Here is an 18,131-nt window from a genome sequence, read left to right on the forward strand (position 1 = left end):
ACTTCGTTATATTTTGTTGCCACTTTCCTAGACGAAGCTTATAAATTACTAAAAGTGGCAACTTTGTATAATAAATCTATTTTATATTTTTATTACGTAATAACTATAACTATAGCTTAAAAAATACAATATAATTAGGCAAAAGATATATATATATATAATATATATATCTTATTTAATATTATTATATTATTACCTTTATTATTATAAATGTCTTCAGATTAAAACATAGCTACCACAGATACTAGGGTACTAGTTAGAACTTAGACACCCTAGTAATTTCCACAGCCAAGTGTCAATTAAACGCCTAACCAAGGCTGGGACTTGCCACCGACTGGCACCGCAGAGAATGGAATAAAAAGTTCCATGCCCTGCAGGACCACCTCAGCGATGGCATCTGCAGTACTCGACGAAAAGCACATGGGCTGACTTATAGTGCCACACGCGGCGACAGCCCGCGAAGCTATGCCGTAAGGGGCGTCTGAACGGCACAATACTCCGGATCACACAATGATCTGATGAACCCATTGGCGTTAAAATCGCCAAGTATCACGATTTCAGCGGTAGGAACCCTTTTGAGCAGGGAATCTGTAGCCATTTGGATGTGCTCAAATAGTCAGTCGGTTTCGGTATTTCCGCTATGGGACCTATACAAGCATGAATAGAATCGCGGATGGTCATCGCAGTTTACACATAGCCAGAGGTTAGATTCCCTTCCTTCAAGCGTCCTTCAGGCGACGAGAGCAGTTATCCTCTCTGACGTACATGTAAACTCCCGCCCGCGGTACAAATGAATGTTCCGATTTGTTCCGAATGTACGAGAGATAGGAAGTATCAGCCGGGGAGGAAATCTGAGTCTCGGTAAGAAAGAGCAAGGCCGGCTTCGCAGTCTCTAAATGATAGTTGATAGCGTTGATGTTGGAATTGAGCCCCCTAACATTTGTAAAGTCTACGGCGAGTGTTGACGGGGTTGCTTTTGTTGGATTTCTCCGTTTTCTGAGTGATATTAATAAGAATTAGTAAAAACAGGAAATTTTCTTTTAAAAATGCAAAATAAATGATAACTCTGTAGGGGTCGAGTTTAAGGACCTCCGGTAGAACAATTTTTCGCAGCTGATGATCCAATGTTACCCCTAGTTGCGTTTGTTCTACGACTTTTTGGCCATTCTGTATAATAACATACCTGTTCTGTTCAAATTACAAAATTTGGCTTGATTTAGTATTTGAATCGATTCCATTATAACCGATTGGATTATAATGTACACACGATCCGATCTACAAAGATGTCAGATATAGAATCGTGATGTACTATTAAGTCAAAGCAGTGTTGCCAGATAAGAGAAATTCCCCCTAGATTTAGGGGTTTCTCAAATGAGTTAGGGGAAGAATAGGGGGAAAGAATTATTGGGACATTTTTAGGGGACATTTCAAAAACACAGTTTTGCTGATTTTGGAACTAAATTTAAGTGCGAATACATCGTAAAAATAGGATCTAATAAAACTTGAACTTGTCAATCCATTTTCTATTACAGATACTTTGCGTAATGCCTTTCATTTCCCAACAATCCCAATATGACTGCCACTTTAAACAATAGCCCAAGACACCATCCGCTTGATGAAGGCGTCCTAGGGGATTTCTGGAAATCAAATTAATCTAGGGGTACGTCGCCATGACCATTTGGCAACACTGAGTCAAAGACCATAACATAATTCATTAACATCATTTGTTTTTGTTGTTTATTTTTAAGTATATTTTAGATTAGTACCAATTTCTTTGCACATTAATTATGATAGAATTAGCTGCAAGGCTTACTACAGGAACTGTGTATTTAGCAGGCGAGGCGCTTGAATGTTGTATTACGTTTTGCCACACAACTCAACCAGAACATAGAGATTCTCAAAGCCATAGGTACTATTTATCAATTTTGATTGTGATTTTATTCTTTAAGATTCCTATCTTATTTAATAATTTCAGTGATATTTTGGAGAACCTAGCATGGGCATCTGCACAAATACATTGTTTCTTTTCCACATCTAAAAATACTGGTGAAAAATCATCAAAAACAACCGCATTGGAAGTAACATCATGTGATATTGGTGATGTTGTCTTTCACACAAAACCCAAAATATTATTTTGTGACTTAACAATACCTCTTGGAGAAACTAAAACATGTGAGTATTTGATTCTATGACATTGCTTGGATACAGGTATTAAGTTTTATCAATGCAAAAGCTTCAAGCTAGCTACAATATTAATGTTTATATTATATATCATTTTCAGTTTGGTATAGAGAGTCTTTACCAATAGAAGCACCACCATCTTATAGAGGAAACTTAGTAAAGTACTCATATAAAGTAACAATAGCAACACAGAAGGTTGGCTCACATATCAGAATGGTAAGGATACCATTCAGAGTGCTGCCTATAAGTCCAATAATGAATGTTCAAGACCTAGCCGCTTTATGTGGAAATGAAACAACAGATGAGCTACAGCCTACAAACCCATTTTCTGAAGAAAGGAAGGTGGAAACACCACTGACAATGGCTTTACAGGTTCTACAGGTATTCAAAGGCTTTTTGCTTTCATTAAAGTGCTAAATTTAATGCAAGTTCATTTTATTTACTTAAGTATTTAATGTATATTTTTGAAGTGAAAGTTCTTTAGGCGCATGAGGGTAACTTTTTTACGGATGATACAATAATTATAATATCAGGTGTCATTTTTTTCGAAGAAAAGGGAGAGGAATAAAGACTGATTGAAGTGAGTGAGAAAGGGCGAACGTAGTTGCATATAGCCATGGAGCAAGAATAGAGAGCAAGCAAGTGAGAAAGATCGAGAGAGACAGTAAGGGAGATCAATAAAAAATACATGGTTGATGTAGTTACATATTGGAACTTTAGATGACAATTCTTGTGCAGTACACTCTGATTTTTTATTTATTTATATTATCATTAGTCTATATATACAGTCTGAATATTGATATACAAATACATGGAGTGATCATATACTGGTACATGATCATCTATTGGTGCTTTTAACTTTGTAATTACTAATTTACAAAGAAGTTTCACTTCTTACATGTGTACTTTGTATGCATACAGTTTTTTTTATACAGAAGCTTATGAAAAAGGATTTAACTTACAGAATCTTACAGCACGCAGAAGTCCCAATTCATACATGATAACTAACACAAGAGGAAAGGTGGGAAGGTTCTGTTTGTTTAAATCTGCCTACAAACTGGGAGAAGATATTGTTGGTACATTTGATTTCTCTGTTGGGACAGTCACTTGCATGCAGGTATATTTATTTCACATAGAAATAAAATTTCTATTAGCAATAATGTAGACTCTTTTAGTTTCTAAATATAATAATTATACAAGATAATTATTGGAAATACTATATCTTATTAACATTTACTATAAACATTATGTACATACTAACTAAAAAATCTAAGTTACATTTAATATTGTAATTTTTTTTGTTAATAGTGTTCATTAAAATATTTCTATGATCACTGCTTGCATATAATCTACTAACTTTAAAACTATAAGGCTTAAAATGTTTGTTGAATAATGATGAAAGTTCTATGATGGTGGTATAAGTAGGTAAATTCTGAACAACAAAGAGTAAAAAACCTTATAAGTATATTATATAACAGAAATTCTGAATCTCTTTAGGTGTCAGTCTCCCTACAGCCTGAAGAAATTGTGAAAAAAAGCACTCCTTCCAAAAATACAAATAAAGAAACAAGTAGTAGATCTATGACAGTTGCCAGATATCATGAAGTAACTCTTGGATTAACCCATTCACAGCTTATTCTCCCAATACCATTACATATTACACCAGCATTTGACACTGAAGAAGGTAAACATTGTTATCATTTTCTTACTTTACCACAAAATATGTGAGTAAGAGACATATTTGTGGACAACTCTTTTGTATAAATCTTGTTGATAAACTCTTTAACAATACTTATGATTTCAGTGTCATTAAATTGGAGATTGCATTTTGAATTTGTAACCACTAATGAAAAGCTTCTTCCATCAAATGAAGAAAATGATTGGAATGCACCTTTGAATGTGGCTATTGAAACAATGGTCTGGAATTTGCCTGTTAAAATCTACTCCACATTACCTAAACAGATAACTCAAACAGTGGGTAATGAAGCATATAAAATGGTTATCAAATAATCGAAGTACAAAATGGTAATATCTGAATATTAAAAAATAAGTTGCCTTTTTATTTAAAACCATATTTAATTAAAATTATTCTGGACTACTTAATAAAAAAAATTATTCCTCCACTGATTCCTTATCCCAATCTTTCATTTTGGCTCCCATCATAAAGTCATCCCTGAGAGAAACAAAAAAATAATTAAAAATGAAAAAGCTTTTAATTTCTTTATGTTATATATGTTTCAGTAAAGTAGTTAAATCAGAGAGTTAATTAAATGTTATTAATCAAGTCTCTAGCTTTTTTATTTAAATAAGCAGTGTTCAAAGCATTGAAATAATCTGTCTGAACGAAAGCCAGTGTGTTATTAACAATGTAAAACAAGACTCCGCCATGATTATTTAATTTGTTATTGTTATTTCAGTGTGATCGTGAACAACTGAGAGCTTGGAAATTCCGAGATTTGCTTTATAAATGGTTAGGTTAAGTAAGTCTTGTTTGCCTAGGAATGTTTAGGAAACTCGTTAAACGTTTCGTTCACTCATTTGTCTGATGGAACTTTAGTGACTTGACTTGATTGAATATTGATTTTTAATAAACTGTCTAAAGATTCAATTAACTCTCTGATTTAACTACTTTACTGTGACATATATATATATTTAAATGTTTAGTATAAGAAAAGGACAAATACTTATTTGATGGCTTATAATTTATATAAATTTTCATACCTTAGTGCATTCCATTTGGGTTTTTCTTCAGTTTTCACTTCTTCCTTAGTGGATTTAGTACTTTCATCAACAACAATTGATTTTGTTTGCCCCATCAGAGAATCTAAGAAAGACCTTTTATCAAATTTCTTTAATACTTTCTCTCTTTTAGTTTCAGTAACATCACTATTTAATTCTTTTTCAAATGTTTTTTGTTGATTTCTAACTGCATTAAATAGTTGTACTACACCCTTAGTTGCGATTTTTGCTAATAACCTTTCTCTGTCCTTTTCTAATATATTTGGTTTGACCCTTATTGATGGCTTTTCATGTTTCTGTAAATTAAAAAGGCTAAATCAGTAACTGTAGTGGGCTGTAGTAAATTTTATATCCAATATTTGTCTCCAATTTGAGTAAGGACAAGCACAGTATATTTTTATTTTACCCTTTTCTTAGCAAATGGTTCCTCTGTAGTACCCTCTTCTTTAACCTCTGGTTTTATGTCTTCAATATTCTCACCTACAACTTCAAAACTTGGTTTTTCTTCTTTCACTTGCTTAATAACTTCTGAATGTTTTTTTGCTCGTGATAATACCAAAGTCTTTTTATTTTTTGGCTTGGTGGAACCCAGAATTTTGGCTAAGGAGTCTGCCCATCCTTCATTTTTTAATATAACTTCATCATTGCTAAGTTCTTGCTCATCTGCACTTCCACTTTGAGAATCAGAGACTCCAGCCTCGTATTCTGGATCTGAAGCATCATCTGCACTCGAAGAATCTGTATCGGAGACTAAAAATATGCATTTTATAATAAACTATTTATCCATAAAAAACCTAACAATTTAATTTATTACCTGAGACTTTAACTGATGATTTCGACATCCTCTCAGCAATTACCATATCGCAGTTACAAATTATCTTCTAATATAACACAGTATATTTTAATCACAAACTAGATTACTAGTTGTTTATTTTTCTATTCAAAACACGTGCACGTTTCAAAGTTTTTAGTTTTAAATCTTTTGGGAGCACATTGGTCAAGCATTTAAAAATTGACAATGACAGTAACGCTGACATACGTAAAAATCGGTATGAGAAATTTCGTATTGAGACGATTTAGTATTTAAGCTTTAGTATATATTAAAAAAAGTATAATTTTTAATTTCTTATGAAACTATTTTCTTTTGTTTTTACATTTTATATATCTTAAAATGCGTCAAGCGGAACGTAAACTATTTCTAATAACAAAAAATAAAAATACAGCTGATTGTCAATTACGTCGTAAAGCGAAAACACTGAAAAATGTCTCGATCTCTCAGTTGTGATGAATATGGTGGTATTGGTGTAAATATGGCGAATATTGCTTGTCCTCTTCCATATATTTCTAAGAGGGAATATGGCCTGATTTCAGATATTAAGTCTCGTTTGTTTAATAAAAGACTTCTCGCAGCTAAAAACTTGTATCGCCGAGATCTAGTGTGCCATTTTGGCTGTGTTAATGCGATTGAATTTTCCAGCAATGGCGAGTTGCTTGTTTCAGGTATATTTTGCATTTTAGATAACGGGGAAATTATTATAGTTTTAAACCAAGATTTTATTTTAATTCCTTGTTTTTAGAGTATAACTTATGTTTCACAGGTTCGAAAATATTTATTTAAAAATAAAGTATATTTCATTAAGAAGCATTTACACCCCTGTTAGAATACCAGTAGTTTTATAAAATAAATTTACATGCCTTTTATTAGAACAAGTATTATGTATATACTGATATTGGCTATCAATTAAAAGTTTCATTTAACTAGCCTGCAACACTGAAAAATATGTTTGAAGATTAATTTAAAACACTATTTTCAGATATACTCTTGTATGGAGTCTACATACTAAATATTACTGTAATCTTTAGTATAAATAATATTTTCCTATTACACTATTTTCCTGTGAATATTCAGCAAATTTGTCTATTAATATTAAACTATGTATACATAGGTGGAGATGATAGACGTGTTATGCTTTGGCAATTTGGGCAGACTCTCCTACATTATGGAAAACCAGAAGCAATGAAAGCTCTACATCAATCAAATATATTTTGCCTAGGCATCACATCTGATAATCAAAAAATATATTCTGGAGGAAATGATGATATAGTAAGATGTTTTATTAATCCTAATATATAGAAATATTTTGATCACTGTAATTGCCTGGAAGAGATATCTCGAATGCTATAAGGCCACCAATTGCCCTCCTTTTTATGTCAATTGTATTATGATTCGGTAACAAAGTGTTAATAAATTAATAAAATGGGATCAAAAGCCTTCTTGGCCTTTATTTCTGTAGGCAAGTAGAGATCATATTTCCGTGGCATTTACGCATGCACATTTTGTATTCCTCCAAAAAATGCTCAAGTCTTTATTACTATAAATATTCCTAGCCAAGCTTGTGAACATCTAAGACATGGCAACATGGAGAAGACTGGTAAAATAGTAACCAATACAATTCTAATAAGAATCTCTCTGTGAAATATAAATGTTTTATGTTAAGATTCTAGTTAGATATATAGATATATGTTAAAAGCAATATTCTTTTTAAAAACTGATACTAGTATTAGAAATTGCAATCAATTCTCCAAACGCAAAACAATTTGGAATTATTTAACCTGAAAAACAACAATTTTAGGTGATAGTACACGATTTAGAATGCAAATGCCCTATGGAAGTACTTCAGCATCAAAGAGCTGTATGCAGTTTAAGTATTGACCCATTCAATGAGAAAGTTATTTCAACAGCTGGAAATGATGGCCGCTTGCTCTTGTTTGATACGAGACAATCAGTTCACGGTGAGTAATTTGGTGCGATATAACGTTTTTTTAACAGAATTTTCCTTATTTAGTGCTTATTGTAGAAGAATATTTATGTCTAATATTTGCCTTTACAGAACTTGTTTGTAATTGTGCGTGTAGTACCCTTTTGTCGTATGTGTTATCTACTCGCGAGCACAACAGGGAATCAGCTGATAATGTGATATATTTTCAGAGTCGTTAGTTATCGCGCGCAGCGTAAAAGCCTTCCACGGTGTAATGTTTCACCCCCAACAGGTTGGCATTCTTGTATCTGCCAATGCACGGGACGGTGTTGCACTGTGGGATTTAAGGTCACCTAAACAGTGAGTTTTTTTTGCTGCAGAGCCATTATTTAGTTCACCCATTATTCTAGATGAGCAGTGTTGTAGGTTCGATCCTCGGCTGTGCACCAATGGATTTTTTTACTATGTACGGTTTATCTACTGTTTAAAAGTAGTTCTTTTAAATCTGAGGTACAGCGAATACGTAAAATTTAGTTGGTAATACAAAAATAACGATATATTTTTTTATAGGACGTACGAAACAATAGTTTGGCGTCCGCTTCGGGTTTAAACTTTTGTTAACAATATAATTTTTGTATTGACAATGTATTAGTAAAATGACCGATTGCTATTGTTTTTAAATATACATTGGCAGTAAAAATTTGTGATGGAATGCGATTCAGGCCGCGGAATCGCCTTTAAAACATGCATCGTTCGAATACATATACGCAACTATACAAAGTATGGAGAGTCCATACATAAAAACATTTTAAATTTAGTGTCTCCGGTATTGACACACTTTCATACACCTATTCCTTCACAGCCCGGTTCTTCGCTACGGGGGTAAACACTCTAGTCAGAATAGTATGAGTGTACGTTTCAACCAGGCAGGCACACACATTCTCGCTTTACGCCGACGTATGGCGCCAGTTCTATACGCGGTACAGGCTCCGGAGCCGGTGGCAGAGTTCTATCATCAGGATTATTATAATTCGTGTACGATGAAGAGCTGTTGCTTCGCGGGGAAAGGCGATGAGTATGTGCTCTCGGGATCTGATGATTTTAATTTGTATATGTGGAAGATACCGGATACAGGCGGCGGAACTGGTTAGTATTTATATTTGGTGGTAATTTTAAATAATATAAATTATTTTCTTTCACAATTATAATGCTTCTTTAAGTCTGTAACATAGAAGATATTTATTTTCAACATACTAAAAATCGTGCGATATTTGGCTTATAATATATATATATAAATATATTTATCTATTGAAACATTGGCACCTTTTAAATTGTTTTTTTAAAATTTAGAATCGAGCCGGTCAAAATCTTGCCGTATCTGGATAATTATATTTGAATACAAGAGCTAATAAAATATTAATATGTAATAAGAGTTTTTTATGCTTCGTTTTTAGACGTAATAAGTTGAGAGTATAGATATAAATTGTTTTTGTTAACATAGCTTTTACACATTTAAAGAAAACACTTTTTTACCGGATTGAAGCTATGTATTATTATAAACTGATAATTATTTTACATATGTAAATTTATTATAAGTAAAAAAGTGTTTTCTTTAAAAGAGTATAGATAAACAAAATTTCAGATACAGCGGTCGAGTTGCCGCATATAGTGTTATATGGTCATAGATCAATCGTCAACCAGGTCCGTTATAACAACCACTATTGTCTCATTGCCTCATCAGGAGTGGAGAAAATTATTAAAGTAAGTATATAAGGGAGTACAAAACTACAATACTATATAAATATCCTTTTGTCCATCCGGTTAAATGCGATTTTAACAATTTACATCAAAGTTAATAAGAAGTTCGCCCCCTATAGTAACTGAACTAAAGGCGTGACCGTTACCATGGCAACGATATTTGAAATTAATTGTGGTATTTTTATTTGACATAAAAGCGAAGATTGATTTTTGCCGCGCACCACCACTATGTGGAACCAGCTACATACTGAAGTAGTTCCGAATTAATTTGTCTTAGGATCTACAAGAGCGAAAAATTCTTAAAAGTCCGGCAACGCACTCGCGAGCCCGCTAGCATTGAGAGTGTCCATGGATGGTGGTTTCGCTTAACATCAGGTGAGCCTCCTGCCCGTTTGCCCCCTGTTCTGTAAAACACGTGGTATTCAATTTCACGTGTGAAAAATCGGCTTTTGAAGCCAGCTTTTTTAATATGATGAAATTTTAATTCGTGGATTTTTTTTAATAATAAGATTTCAATTGAAACTTGATAAATCGAAACTAATAAGCAAACGCCAGTATTTTTCTACTGCACTGTACTTCTAATCTGTTGTAGCAATGTAACGCGAATAATATATATATTAATTTCTAAAATTTGTATTTTGTATTAATTGATAAATGATACACGTGTAAACCTATTGTTTCTGTTAAATCATTTATTACAAATATATAAGACATAGTAATTAATTAAATAATGGTTTAGGTTTGGTCGGCGTTAGAGTATCCACAAATGCGGGGAGCATTGTTGGAGGAGGCTCAGGGTTCGGACAATCCAAGGGAGATATACAGCCACGAGGATTATGTCTCCCTGGTACATCACAGCGGACAGGTTTGTATGTAATGCAATGTTGAATTTAAATTGTTTATTAAAATACGTTTAAAATACACGATAAGAATAAGAAATTCAACAAATGATCGTTTTTAAAGGCAGTTTTTGCCGCGCACCACCATTATCTATAACCAGCTGCCTATATTAGTATTTCCGAACCAATTGGTCTTCCAAGAAAAGTGTACCAAATTTTAAGGCCAAACATAACATGTCGTGGACCAATCAGAATTTATCATTTTTTTTTACATCACTCAAAATTGGGTAACTATTCAGTCAATATCCCACAACTATGCGGAACAATCGACGAGCGAAGATCCTCGTATGATGGCGTTCTTCGATTCCCTTGTTCAACGTGAACTGGAATGTCTGGCTGAGGAGACTGACTCGTTGGACGGATCCAGTTCAGCATCACGAGCCGCTCATGATTCTGATTCAAGCACGGATCATATTGTTGTCGATCTCTTACCTTTGCCGCCTAAGAGAGGTATGTTTTCGAAAATAATCATTGCTTTCAGATACATTACATTGTTTATCCGTATGAAGATCTTATTAACACAGACTATATACTAAAATAATATATGTCAATTTTAACGATGTTCTACACACGTTTTAAATAAAAATAATCATTTAATTGTAGACCTCAACGATTCTCGAATCTTCTTGAACATACAAAAATTTGTTCAGCTGTTTTTTTACAAATACGGGCCGAAGACTTATATATATAAAGGTTTAAATTCTTTACAGGCATACTTCTTTTTTAAATTTTGGTTGTGTATTAATTCCATATCAGCATCCCAAAACGGAAGTAGGAGTTTGCGTTGTCCTAACCGGCTGGCGCGTCTGGTTGCAACGCGGTATCCTAAAAATTCCAGAGCCCAAAAGAGGGGATCGCTAAGGTAACAGAAGTCTTAATACATTCATTCATAGATACAACCCTATATGGGTACGACCACAGATTTCTGCATCCAGTTAATTTAAATATATTCTATTCTGGTGTTCTGTGCCTGTGGCTAGTAGTCGAAGAAGTTTTTGAAAGTTTCTGAGAGATACGACCTCTTCAAAATTCACACATTCATTCAGCGTACTCCACCCTCAAAGGTTGGTAACGCACCCACTAACAATGAGTGTCTATGGGCTGCGATGACTGCCCTTTTTGGGCGTTCCGCAGGCTCGTTTGCCCTCCTATTATATGAAAAAAAAAGATATATTTTCTTCGAAAAAAGAAAAGCATGAATTGTATAGCCTCCTAAAGATACATATTACAGAACAGTTTTTTAGCATTATTATCGGGCATGTCTAATTGTGACCGGACGTCACATAAATATTTCAAAAAGTAATTTCGAAACATTTATTCGGCTTCAAAAACCATTCAACGTTAAAAAACTGAATGGACATTGATGAATCATTCCTTTTGGAATATACATGAATTAATAAGTTATTTATTTTTCTTTCTTTGTTAACGCTTAGCTTCAGGAAAATTTGTGGAAAAACATACGTTTAAGAAATTTTGCACTCGTGCTTGTGTGGAAGCCTAAATATATCAGTATATTTTATCAATTCCAACAAAATATATATTCCAAAAGACTGGTTGTCCAGAAGTTGGTTAAAAACTAGCATTTGCTTATGTTTATAATTAAAAGGCGAGATAAGCAGTCCCGCCCATGCGTGAGCAAGACAGGAAAGAGTATATCGGGGGCAAGTTGTAAGGGCAAACGGGCAGCTCGGCGAGTGCGCGGCATTCGTCGGCCCGTGACGCGTACGCTGGCGACGCGCACACGTATATCAGCGCCATCTAGCGAAAGAACTGATTCAGATGAACCCACACATTCTATGTTTAGGAATTCGGGGCGGGTGAGAACTTTTTATATTATAATATTGATAAAATATTTATATATATTATTTTGTTTTTTAATTATAACTTGCAGTATACTTTAATTTATTAGAGTTATTAGCTGGAGGTATTTAGTTTGTATACCACAATGAAACAATTAAATGCAAACATAACGGTTTTCCTTTCCTCTTAATATTACGACTTATACAAGCGCGTGACGTCAAAGGGGCCGCATAATATCAGGGGTCTATAAGCGTCTTCTCATGGAGTTCCCAACAATAAGTTTGCAACAAAGTTTGAGTGGCTTCCTTTTATGCCTTTATAATAAAGAAATAAAATTTCTTGTAAATGTTTATGTTCTCGGTGTTACCTTTTTCACCACCGTAGATCGCCTTTCTTAATAAGAATTTATTTTATAAGAAATCAAACTCAGAATCTGCGTTTAAGGAATTAAGTAATGCTGAGATGCAGAGTCGAGACAGCGCTAAGTATGACTCATGTATGTCAAACTCGTATTGGCATGCGGAAGTCATAGATAGCGCTTAATTTATGATCGCGCACTGTTAACTTTTAACTAAAAAGTTGATATATTAAAATATATATTGTTTTTCAGATTATACGACCGCTTCGCAGGCGTCTTAGTCTAACTAGATCTTCAAAACGAAAAAGTAAAGCCAATAGTTTTAGGAAATCAGTATTAAGAAATAACGGTAAGTAATCGGAAAGCTTATTAAATTGATATGAATTGAGGTTAAAAACAAAAATCAATCCATTTTATTAGATACAATCGTGTATAAAAATAAATTTGTTAAATTTCATGAAGTACGGTTGTTATTGTCTTTGGTATAGTGAGATAAAACTTGTTTAGTAATCTGTGATGCCATAGATATATTTTTAAACATTAAAATAAACGTGTTTTTTTTTTAATTTTAACCTTTTTCTGTATACAAATGTGAATTTGACATACGGAAGTTATAGTTTTGTTTCTGATTATCAGCCTCAGTTTTTTTATTGTACTATTTATTAATCGTGTCTTAGCTGAATCCTTGTATTACCCGCTGCATTACCTAGTTTTATTAAATGTATAGTGTATTTAAAAAATAAATTTCACGTGTAGGTACAACGACACAAGATAGCAGTGACAATAATAATTTTTCCAATTTCGATGACAATCTAGCAGTTCCCAGCACAAGTACTGGTAAGATATTTTTTTTACTATTTACTTAGAGCGGTGTTGGCCTAGTGGCTTCAGCGTCTGACTCTCATCCCTGAGGTCGTAGGTTCGATCCCCGGCTGTGCACCAATGTATTTTCTTTTTATGTGCGCATTTAACATTAGCTCGATAGGTGAAGGAAAACATCGTGAGGAAACCGGCTGGCCTTAGGCCCAAAAAGTCGACGGTGTGTGTCAGGCACAGAAGGCTGATCAGCTACTTGCCTATTCGATTAACAAACGATCATGAAACATATACAGAAATCTGATCTGATTTATTTATTTTATTTACTTACGGAAAAACCTTAGTCTTATAAGGCTTGCCTTAGAAATCATTAGTAATGCGTGTTTGTAATATAACGTTTAATATAAAAAAATTACAGTAGAGTAAGTCTTTACGCACATAATCTTTTATCCCTTAGGTTACAGAGGCCAAAACTCGGCACTATTTCGAATAGCTGAAGTGGACTCTGATGATGACCAGTCAGCTAGCAGTAGACCAATATCCCCAAGGAACCAGAATAACATTCCCACCAACTTAGTAAGCATAATCCCAACACCGATTAATGGTTCCAGGGATTCCTTAGGAGACTCTTTAAATGTTGAACCCCCATCTCCGCACGAAATGCGCAGAATCAATCCAAGGAGGTCTAGACGGAATGGCAGACAGCTTCAAAGGTCGGATTCCAGTGAATCACCTCCCCCTAAAGACTTATCGATACCCACGTCTCCCCCAGGTTACAATAGAACACTTGCGAGATTGATGAACGAAACGAATGAGAGTGAGTTAGAGAGCAGTTGTTCCACGGAAAGTAGTCTTTGGCCGGCTCCAAGTGTCAATGAATCGGATAATCAAATAGTCAAATTCAGGCAGCGGGTGAAAAAGCCGCGAAGGAACTTTAGGAGTCATATGGATTCTGACTCCAATTAATTGTGATCTCTTGTTTATTATATTAATTTTGAAAGAGGTTTAAAGTTTAAGGGTACAGTGTTAATGGGAGGTAGTTGTCTAAAATTTCAATTTCATGCGCTGGCGCTGCAGGTTATTAGATGCTTAATATTAAAGTAATAAACGCTACCAGTGTTTAATTGATGAACCACAACGGGAGGGTTTTTTGTCGTATACGGCGTGTCGCGTCATAATTCATAGATTTTTATGTCTATGAAATTGGCGTTGTTAACAGGAGTAATTTAGACCTTCGCTCTAGCCATTATTTATGACGTCTATAATTGAATATAAGTCCCCTATTAAGAATGTAAAATCACAATATTCTACGCCAAAAACCTTTGTATTTACAGTTTTCTTAACCTACATAAGAATAGGAAGATATTTCATTGTTATAATGACTAAAGATCACCTTAATAGGATGTAATAAAGGAGCTATTATAAAAAAAATATCTTCAACTAAATATCTAAATTGGACCAGACTAAGCAATATTGATTAAATAATTCCTGCCAAGGTTTCATTTTTGACGCTACCTCTCTACGATTCGCTTTACTACGACTAAGTAGTACGTTTGGAAAAACATTTGTATTATACCACTGTCTATATGGAAGTTTTAAGTATAAGCCATATCACTCTTATAAGAATGTATTTAAGTACTGAAAGCGGATACACATATAAAGCTATTTTATGGCGTAAAAGATTTTTCTTATACATTTAGCTATAAATGGATTATCAGGTAAAATTATTTTATGGCAATTGTAACGTATCATTAATCGATATGTACGCAAGATAATACCGTACGCACATTGTGTTATATTGTATACCAAGCTAGGCGTGCCTTTTCCTAAAGTTGAGAACGGCCAATAGCGTGTGCTCTCGCCTCGTGAGGCCGGTTTGTGGGTCAGTCCCGTTAAAATTGGGCCATTACTATAAAACATGGACTAAAACTATGTTTTTACGTAAGGAAAATGTTGTAAACTGTGGTAAAAAGTAAGGCCGAAAGGATTTGGCTGTGTTTGCAATTTAACTTATACGAGTGTGTATATGGATGCTCTCTGTTTCGCCATAGACAATTTATTACCAAATGAGATAGAGCTATTTTGAAAATCTCTCTATACCCGAAGTAAATGTTTTCCTTATTCAAGGTTATCTGGTTTATTGAAATTTATATATTATTTGTACGTGCATTTATTAGCCAAAATTTTTTTCATATGTACACTTATGAATTTGACGTATTTAGCTTATAAATTAAAATTGTGATGTATAAATTAAAATACTTAAACGATTAAGATAAGTGAAAGGTTGTAATATATTCTACTGTATTAAGATGGTACTGATAAATAAATGATTTTGAAATGTTTTAATTTATTTAATACCTTTCGTCATGTCATCTATGTGGTAAAGAAAAACCTTAACTTCTACTTCGTACTATTTTTATTATTCGACTACTATAATTAGGATTACATTAAATTTATGTCCTATTAAATATTAGTACGTGACCTCGCGTCTCGACGGACTCTTCCAAATTCTCATTTGTCTCTCATCTTTGCTACTATTTTCCAATCTTTTCCCGCTTTTTCTTTTTTTCATCGTCTCAGGTTGCTAGTGGGCATCCTTTGGCCCAATCCAAGTAAAGGTATGTTGTCGCAAACAGCCGGCCGATTTCCACTTAAACGTTTTTGAATGTGTTACAATGCACTGGAGAATCGAGGTTTGCTTTATATAAAAAATCTATAACTTTTTATTTGTCAAGAAAGACGATTAAATGTGTGTACACGCTAAGGTATTAAATAGGGCTTCAAATAAAGCTCAGATGCTTTACTTTTTATTCGAGTATAAATGATAAAAACAGTTTCAAAAAATAACCTTTATTTTATTTCTTTATTGACATTATAATTAATAAAAAGTTATTTTTTCATTACTTTATTATAAAACAACAATAATTAAGCTCATACCTATTCGAATAAATAATTAAAAGGTATGATTACTAATATTTATTTCATAAAATATTTAAAGTTAAAAAGCCGAAAGATACTGATGGCTTATGGACCAAAAAATGGCGAATACGACTAAATCAGTCTACATCATCACATCACATAAACTTTATCTACAAACCATAAAAATGAGATTGTTCACTTTTGAAAGATCTAGGGATATCTTTATCAAGTGTCTTTACACTTTTGCTATATGTTTTTCTAAAGCTGGAAATTTACGGATCTGATATGTAGAGATGGGTATGAAATACAATTGTAGCTGATACACTTCCTGGTATGATGTGGGCGAAATTTTCTAGTCCTTATTCGGGATTCTTACGCATCTTCTGAAAGTTGACCAATAGGAAGTACAGCAAAAGGCTTAATGATACTACCATGAAATAAAATTTTGTGAACTAATGATGGCATCTAGTACCATTAGTAATTACTGACATAGATTCTGGCAGTTTCCAGGGCATATTTGCCAATTTTTTCAACATTTTTCAACATGTTAAAACCTGATGAAAGAGCCTGTAATATTTTGTAAAACCGTTTAATTTAAATCCACTCCTGTGACTTTAGCAGAACATTCTGCACTGTAAAAATATCTTTTAGCAGCATTACCGTCATTGTCAGAAACAGTTCGTGCATCACATTCACTCCTTCACCTTCTTTATTAATCAAAGATCTCTTTATTTCATCCACAACAGTTTTTTGATGAGTTACTTTGCAAAATTCTATTGATATACGCCGACAAAAACGGACTGACGTTAGCTCATTGATTCATCTGATAGGCAACTAAATATATAAAAAACAAATTTTCATCAGAAACAAGTTCTTCTGGAATTACTTGTTTATACCAGTATGTAAGTGTTTGGCCAGATTAAAAATCACATCCCCATTTAATGTATAAAACTAAATGGCTCAATCCATTCTTATACATCGAATTTATAGTCAAAATCTTGGCTGCAGTAGTGGCTCAGTATTTTTGCATGTGTATTTGTAATTTATGGAGGGAATAGTAATAGAAAAGTTTCGTTCGTTAGTTAAACTGCTTAAACCACATAAATCATGCTTTCGTTTAATCTAAATCAATGTTATATGCAATAATCAAAACAGTTAATGCCTTGTCATATATGTGATTCAAATAAAGAGACTTTGTATCATTATTATTAGCATGTTTTAATAGTTCCACGAGGTTTGCTTCGCTCCCTTCTCCTATTGAATGCATTGTAGATGTGTTCAAAGCGATATTCACCAAGAAGCGCTGTATTTCTTGCTTTTTTACCTGATTTGTCAATTCGTCGTCGTTGGATAACGTCTGTTTAGTTTTATTACAAATTTGTATTATACTCCTTATATAGTATTTAATAATTAAGGGTAGTGTGTATTTTGTTGATTAAAATTATACCGCCAAATTAGTGCAAAATAAAGATAATACGCCTTGTTAATTGATAAACTGTTATTAAAAAATAACCGCAAACTAATCAATTAAATAATTCAATATTAGTAATCACAATAGATGGAGGTTTTCTGTTTCCTGACTTGTATCATACTTTTCGCGATAACTTCTGAAACAGCGCGTGTCCGCGGCTTATTTTAATAAATGTTTTCTTGAGTAGGTATAGATACCGGCAAACATCTTGAACAAGAAACAAGGGGGTAGGGGAAAGTTTGCGCATCGTACATAGAGGGGGACACAAACGTCAACATGATTTACCAATCACGCGATCGATACCTGATACATAAAAATCGCTTCTGCGCAGGCAAAGACATTTGTTCAAGATGTTTGCCGGCATCTTTTACTACTCTACAAAACAAAATCAAATGTCAAGCACCGGGAGACATCGGCAACTGTCAGAAGTC

The 18,131-nt window shown here is 33.6% G+C and overlaps 3 protein-coding genes across 5 annotated transcripts; 2 read left to right on the forward strand and 1 right to left on the reverse strand.

Moving 5' to 3' along the window:
* Positions 1–1,705: 1,705 nt before the first annotated feature.
* Positions 1,706–4,191, forward strand: LOC123717915 (RAB6A-GEF complex partner protein 2). The gene is made up of 6 exons (XM_045674191.1): positions 1,706–1,909; positions 1,976–2,172; positions 2,282–2,562; positions 3,146–3,298; positions 3,679–3,865; positions 3,986–4,191. The coding sequence occupies exons 1-6, from the start codon at positions 1,788–1,790 to the stop codon at positions 4,189–4,191; spliced, it is 1,146 nt and encodes a 381-aa protein (XP_045530147.1). The 5' UTR covers positions 1,706–1,787.
* A 52-nt stretch (positions 4,192–4,243) lies between these two features.
* Positions 4,244–5,925, reverse strand: LOC123717927 (RRP15-like protein). 2 transcript variants are annotated; one of them, XM_045674199.1, is made up of 4 exons: positions 5,735–5,925; positions 5,327–5,658; positions 4,903–5,216; positions 4,244–4,354 (listed from the first exon to the last, which is right to left on the reverse strand). In XM_045674199.1, the coding sequence occupies exons 1-4, from the start codon at positions 5,778–5,780 to the stop codon at positions 4,294–4,296; spliced, it is 753 nt and encodes a 250-aa protein (XP_045530155.1). In that variant the 5' UTR covers positions 5,781–5,925; the 3' UTR covers positions 4,244–4,293. The 2 variants fall into 2 exon arrangements, with proteins under 2 accessions (XP_045530155.1, XP_045530150.1); XM_045674194.1 differs by having other exon boundaries at positions 5,327–5,670; positions 5,735–5,924.
* A 56-nt stretch (positions 5,926–5,981) lies between these two features.
* LOC123717907 (DDB1- and CUL4-associated factor 5) lies at positions 5,982–14,423 on the forward strand. Of its 2 annotated transcripts, XM_045674169.1 has the most exons (13): positions 5,985–6,420; positions 6,867–7,024; positions 7,554–7,713; positions 7,910–8,039; positions 8,542–8,825; positions 9,322–9,440; positions 10,177–10,302; positions 10,576–10,786; positions 11,093–11,198; positions 11,943–12,153; positions 12,747–12,843; positions 13,251–13,331; positions 13,768–14,423. In XM_045674169.1, the coding sequence occupies exons 1-13, from the start codon at positions 6,183–6,185 to the stop codon at positions 14,274–14,276; spliced, it is 2,430 nt and encodes an 809-aa protein (XP_045530125.1). In that variant the 5' UTR covers positions 5,985–6,182; the 3' UTR covers positions 14,277–14,423. The 2 variants fall into 2 exon arrangements, with proteins under 2 accessions (XP_045530134.1, XP_045530125.1); XM_045674178.1 differs by lacking the exons at positions 11,943–12,153; positions 12,747–12,843; positions 13,251–13,331; positions 13,768–14,423 and having other exon boundaries at positions 5,982–6,420; positions 11,047–11,103.
* Positions 14,424–18,131: the final 3,708 nt, after the last annotated feature.

Source organism: Pieris brassicae, chromosome 2 (genome assembly GCF_905147105.1).
Source record: "Pieris brassicae chromosome 2, ilPieBrab1.1, whole genome shotgun sequence".
Classification (NCBI taxonomy): domain Eukaryota; kingdom Metazoa; phylum Arthropoda; class Insecta; order Lepidoptera; family Pieridae; genus Pieris; species Pieris brassicae.

What these genes read in the sequence shown, in the direction of transcription:
- LOC123717927 (XM_045674194.1), bottom strand. Translation starts at nt 5,780, where the DNA reads ATGGTAATTGCTGAGAGGATGTCGAAATCATCAGTTAAAGTCTCAG. An exon ending in ATCATCAGTTAAAGTCTCAG is followed by an intron (nt 5,671 to 5,734) that starts GTAATAAATTAA and finishes GCATATTTTTAG; the next exon opens with TCTCCGATACAGATTCTTCG. An exon ending in CCCAAATGGAATGCACTAAG is followed by an intron (nt 4,355 to 4,902) that starts GTATGAAAATTT and finishes TGTTTCTCTCAG; the next exon opens with GGATGACTTTATGATGGGAG.
- LOC123717915 (XM_045674191.1), top strand. Translation starts at nt 1,788, where the DNA reads ATGATAGAATTAGCTGCAAGGCTTACTACAGGAACTGTGTATTTAGCA. An exon ending in AGAGATTCTCAAAGCCATAG is followed by an intron (nt 1,910 to 1,975) that starts GTACTATTTATC and finishes TAATAATTTCAG; the next exon opens with TGATATTTTGGAGAACCTAG. An exon ending in GGACAGTCACTTGCATGCAG is followed by an intron (nt 3,299 to 3,678) that starts GTATATTTATTT and finishes GAATCTCTTTAG; the next exon opens with GTGTCAGTCTCCCTACAGCC.
- LOC123717907 (XM_045674169.1), top strand. Translation starts at nt 6,183, where the DNA reads ATGTCTCGATCTCTCAGTTGTGATGAATATGGTGGTATTGGTGTAAAT. An exon ending in TGGTACATCACAGCGGACAG is followed by an intron (nt 10,303 to 10,575) that starts GTTTGTATGTAA and finishes GTAACTATTCAG; the next exon opens with TCAATATCCCACAACTATGC. An exon ending in ATCAGTATTAAGAAATAACG is followed by an intron (nt 12,844 to 13,250) that starts GTAAGTAATCGG and finishes TTTCACGTGTAG; the next exon opens with GTACAACGACACAAGATAGC.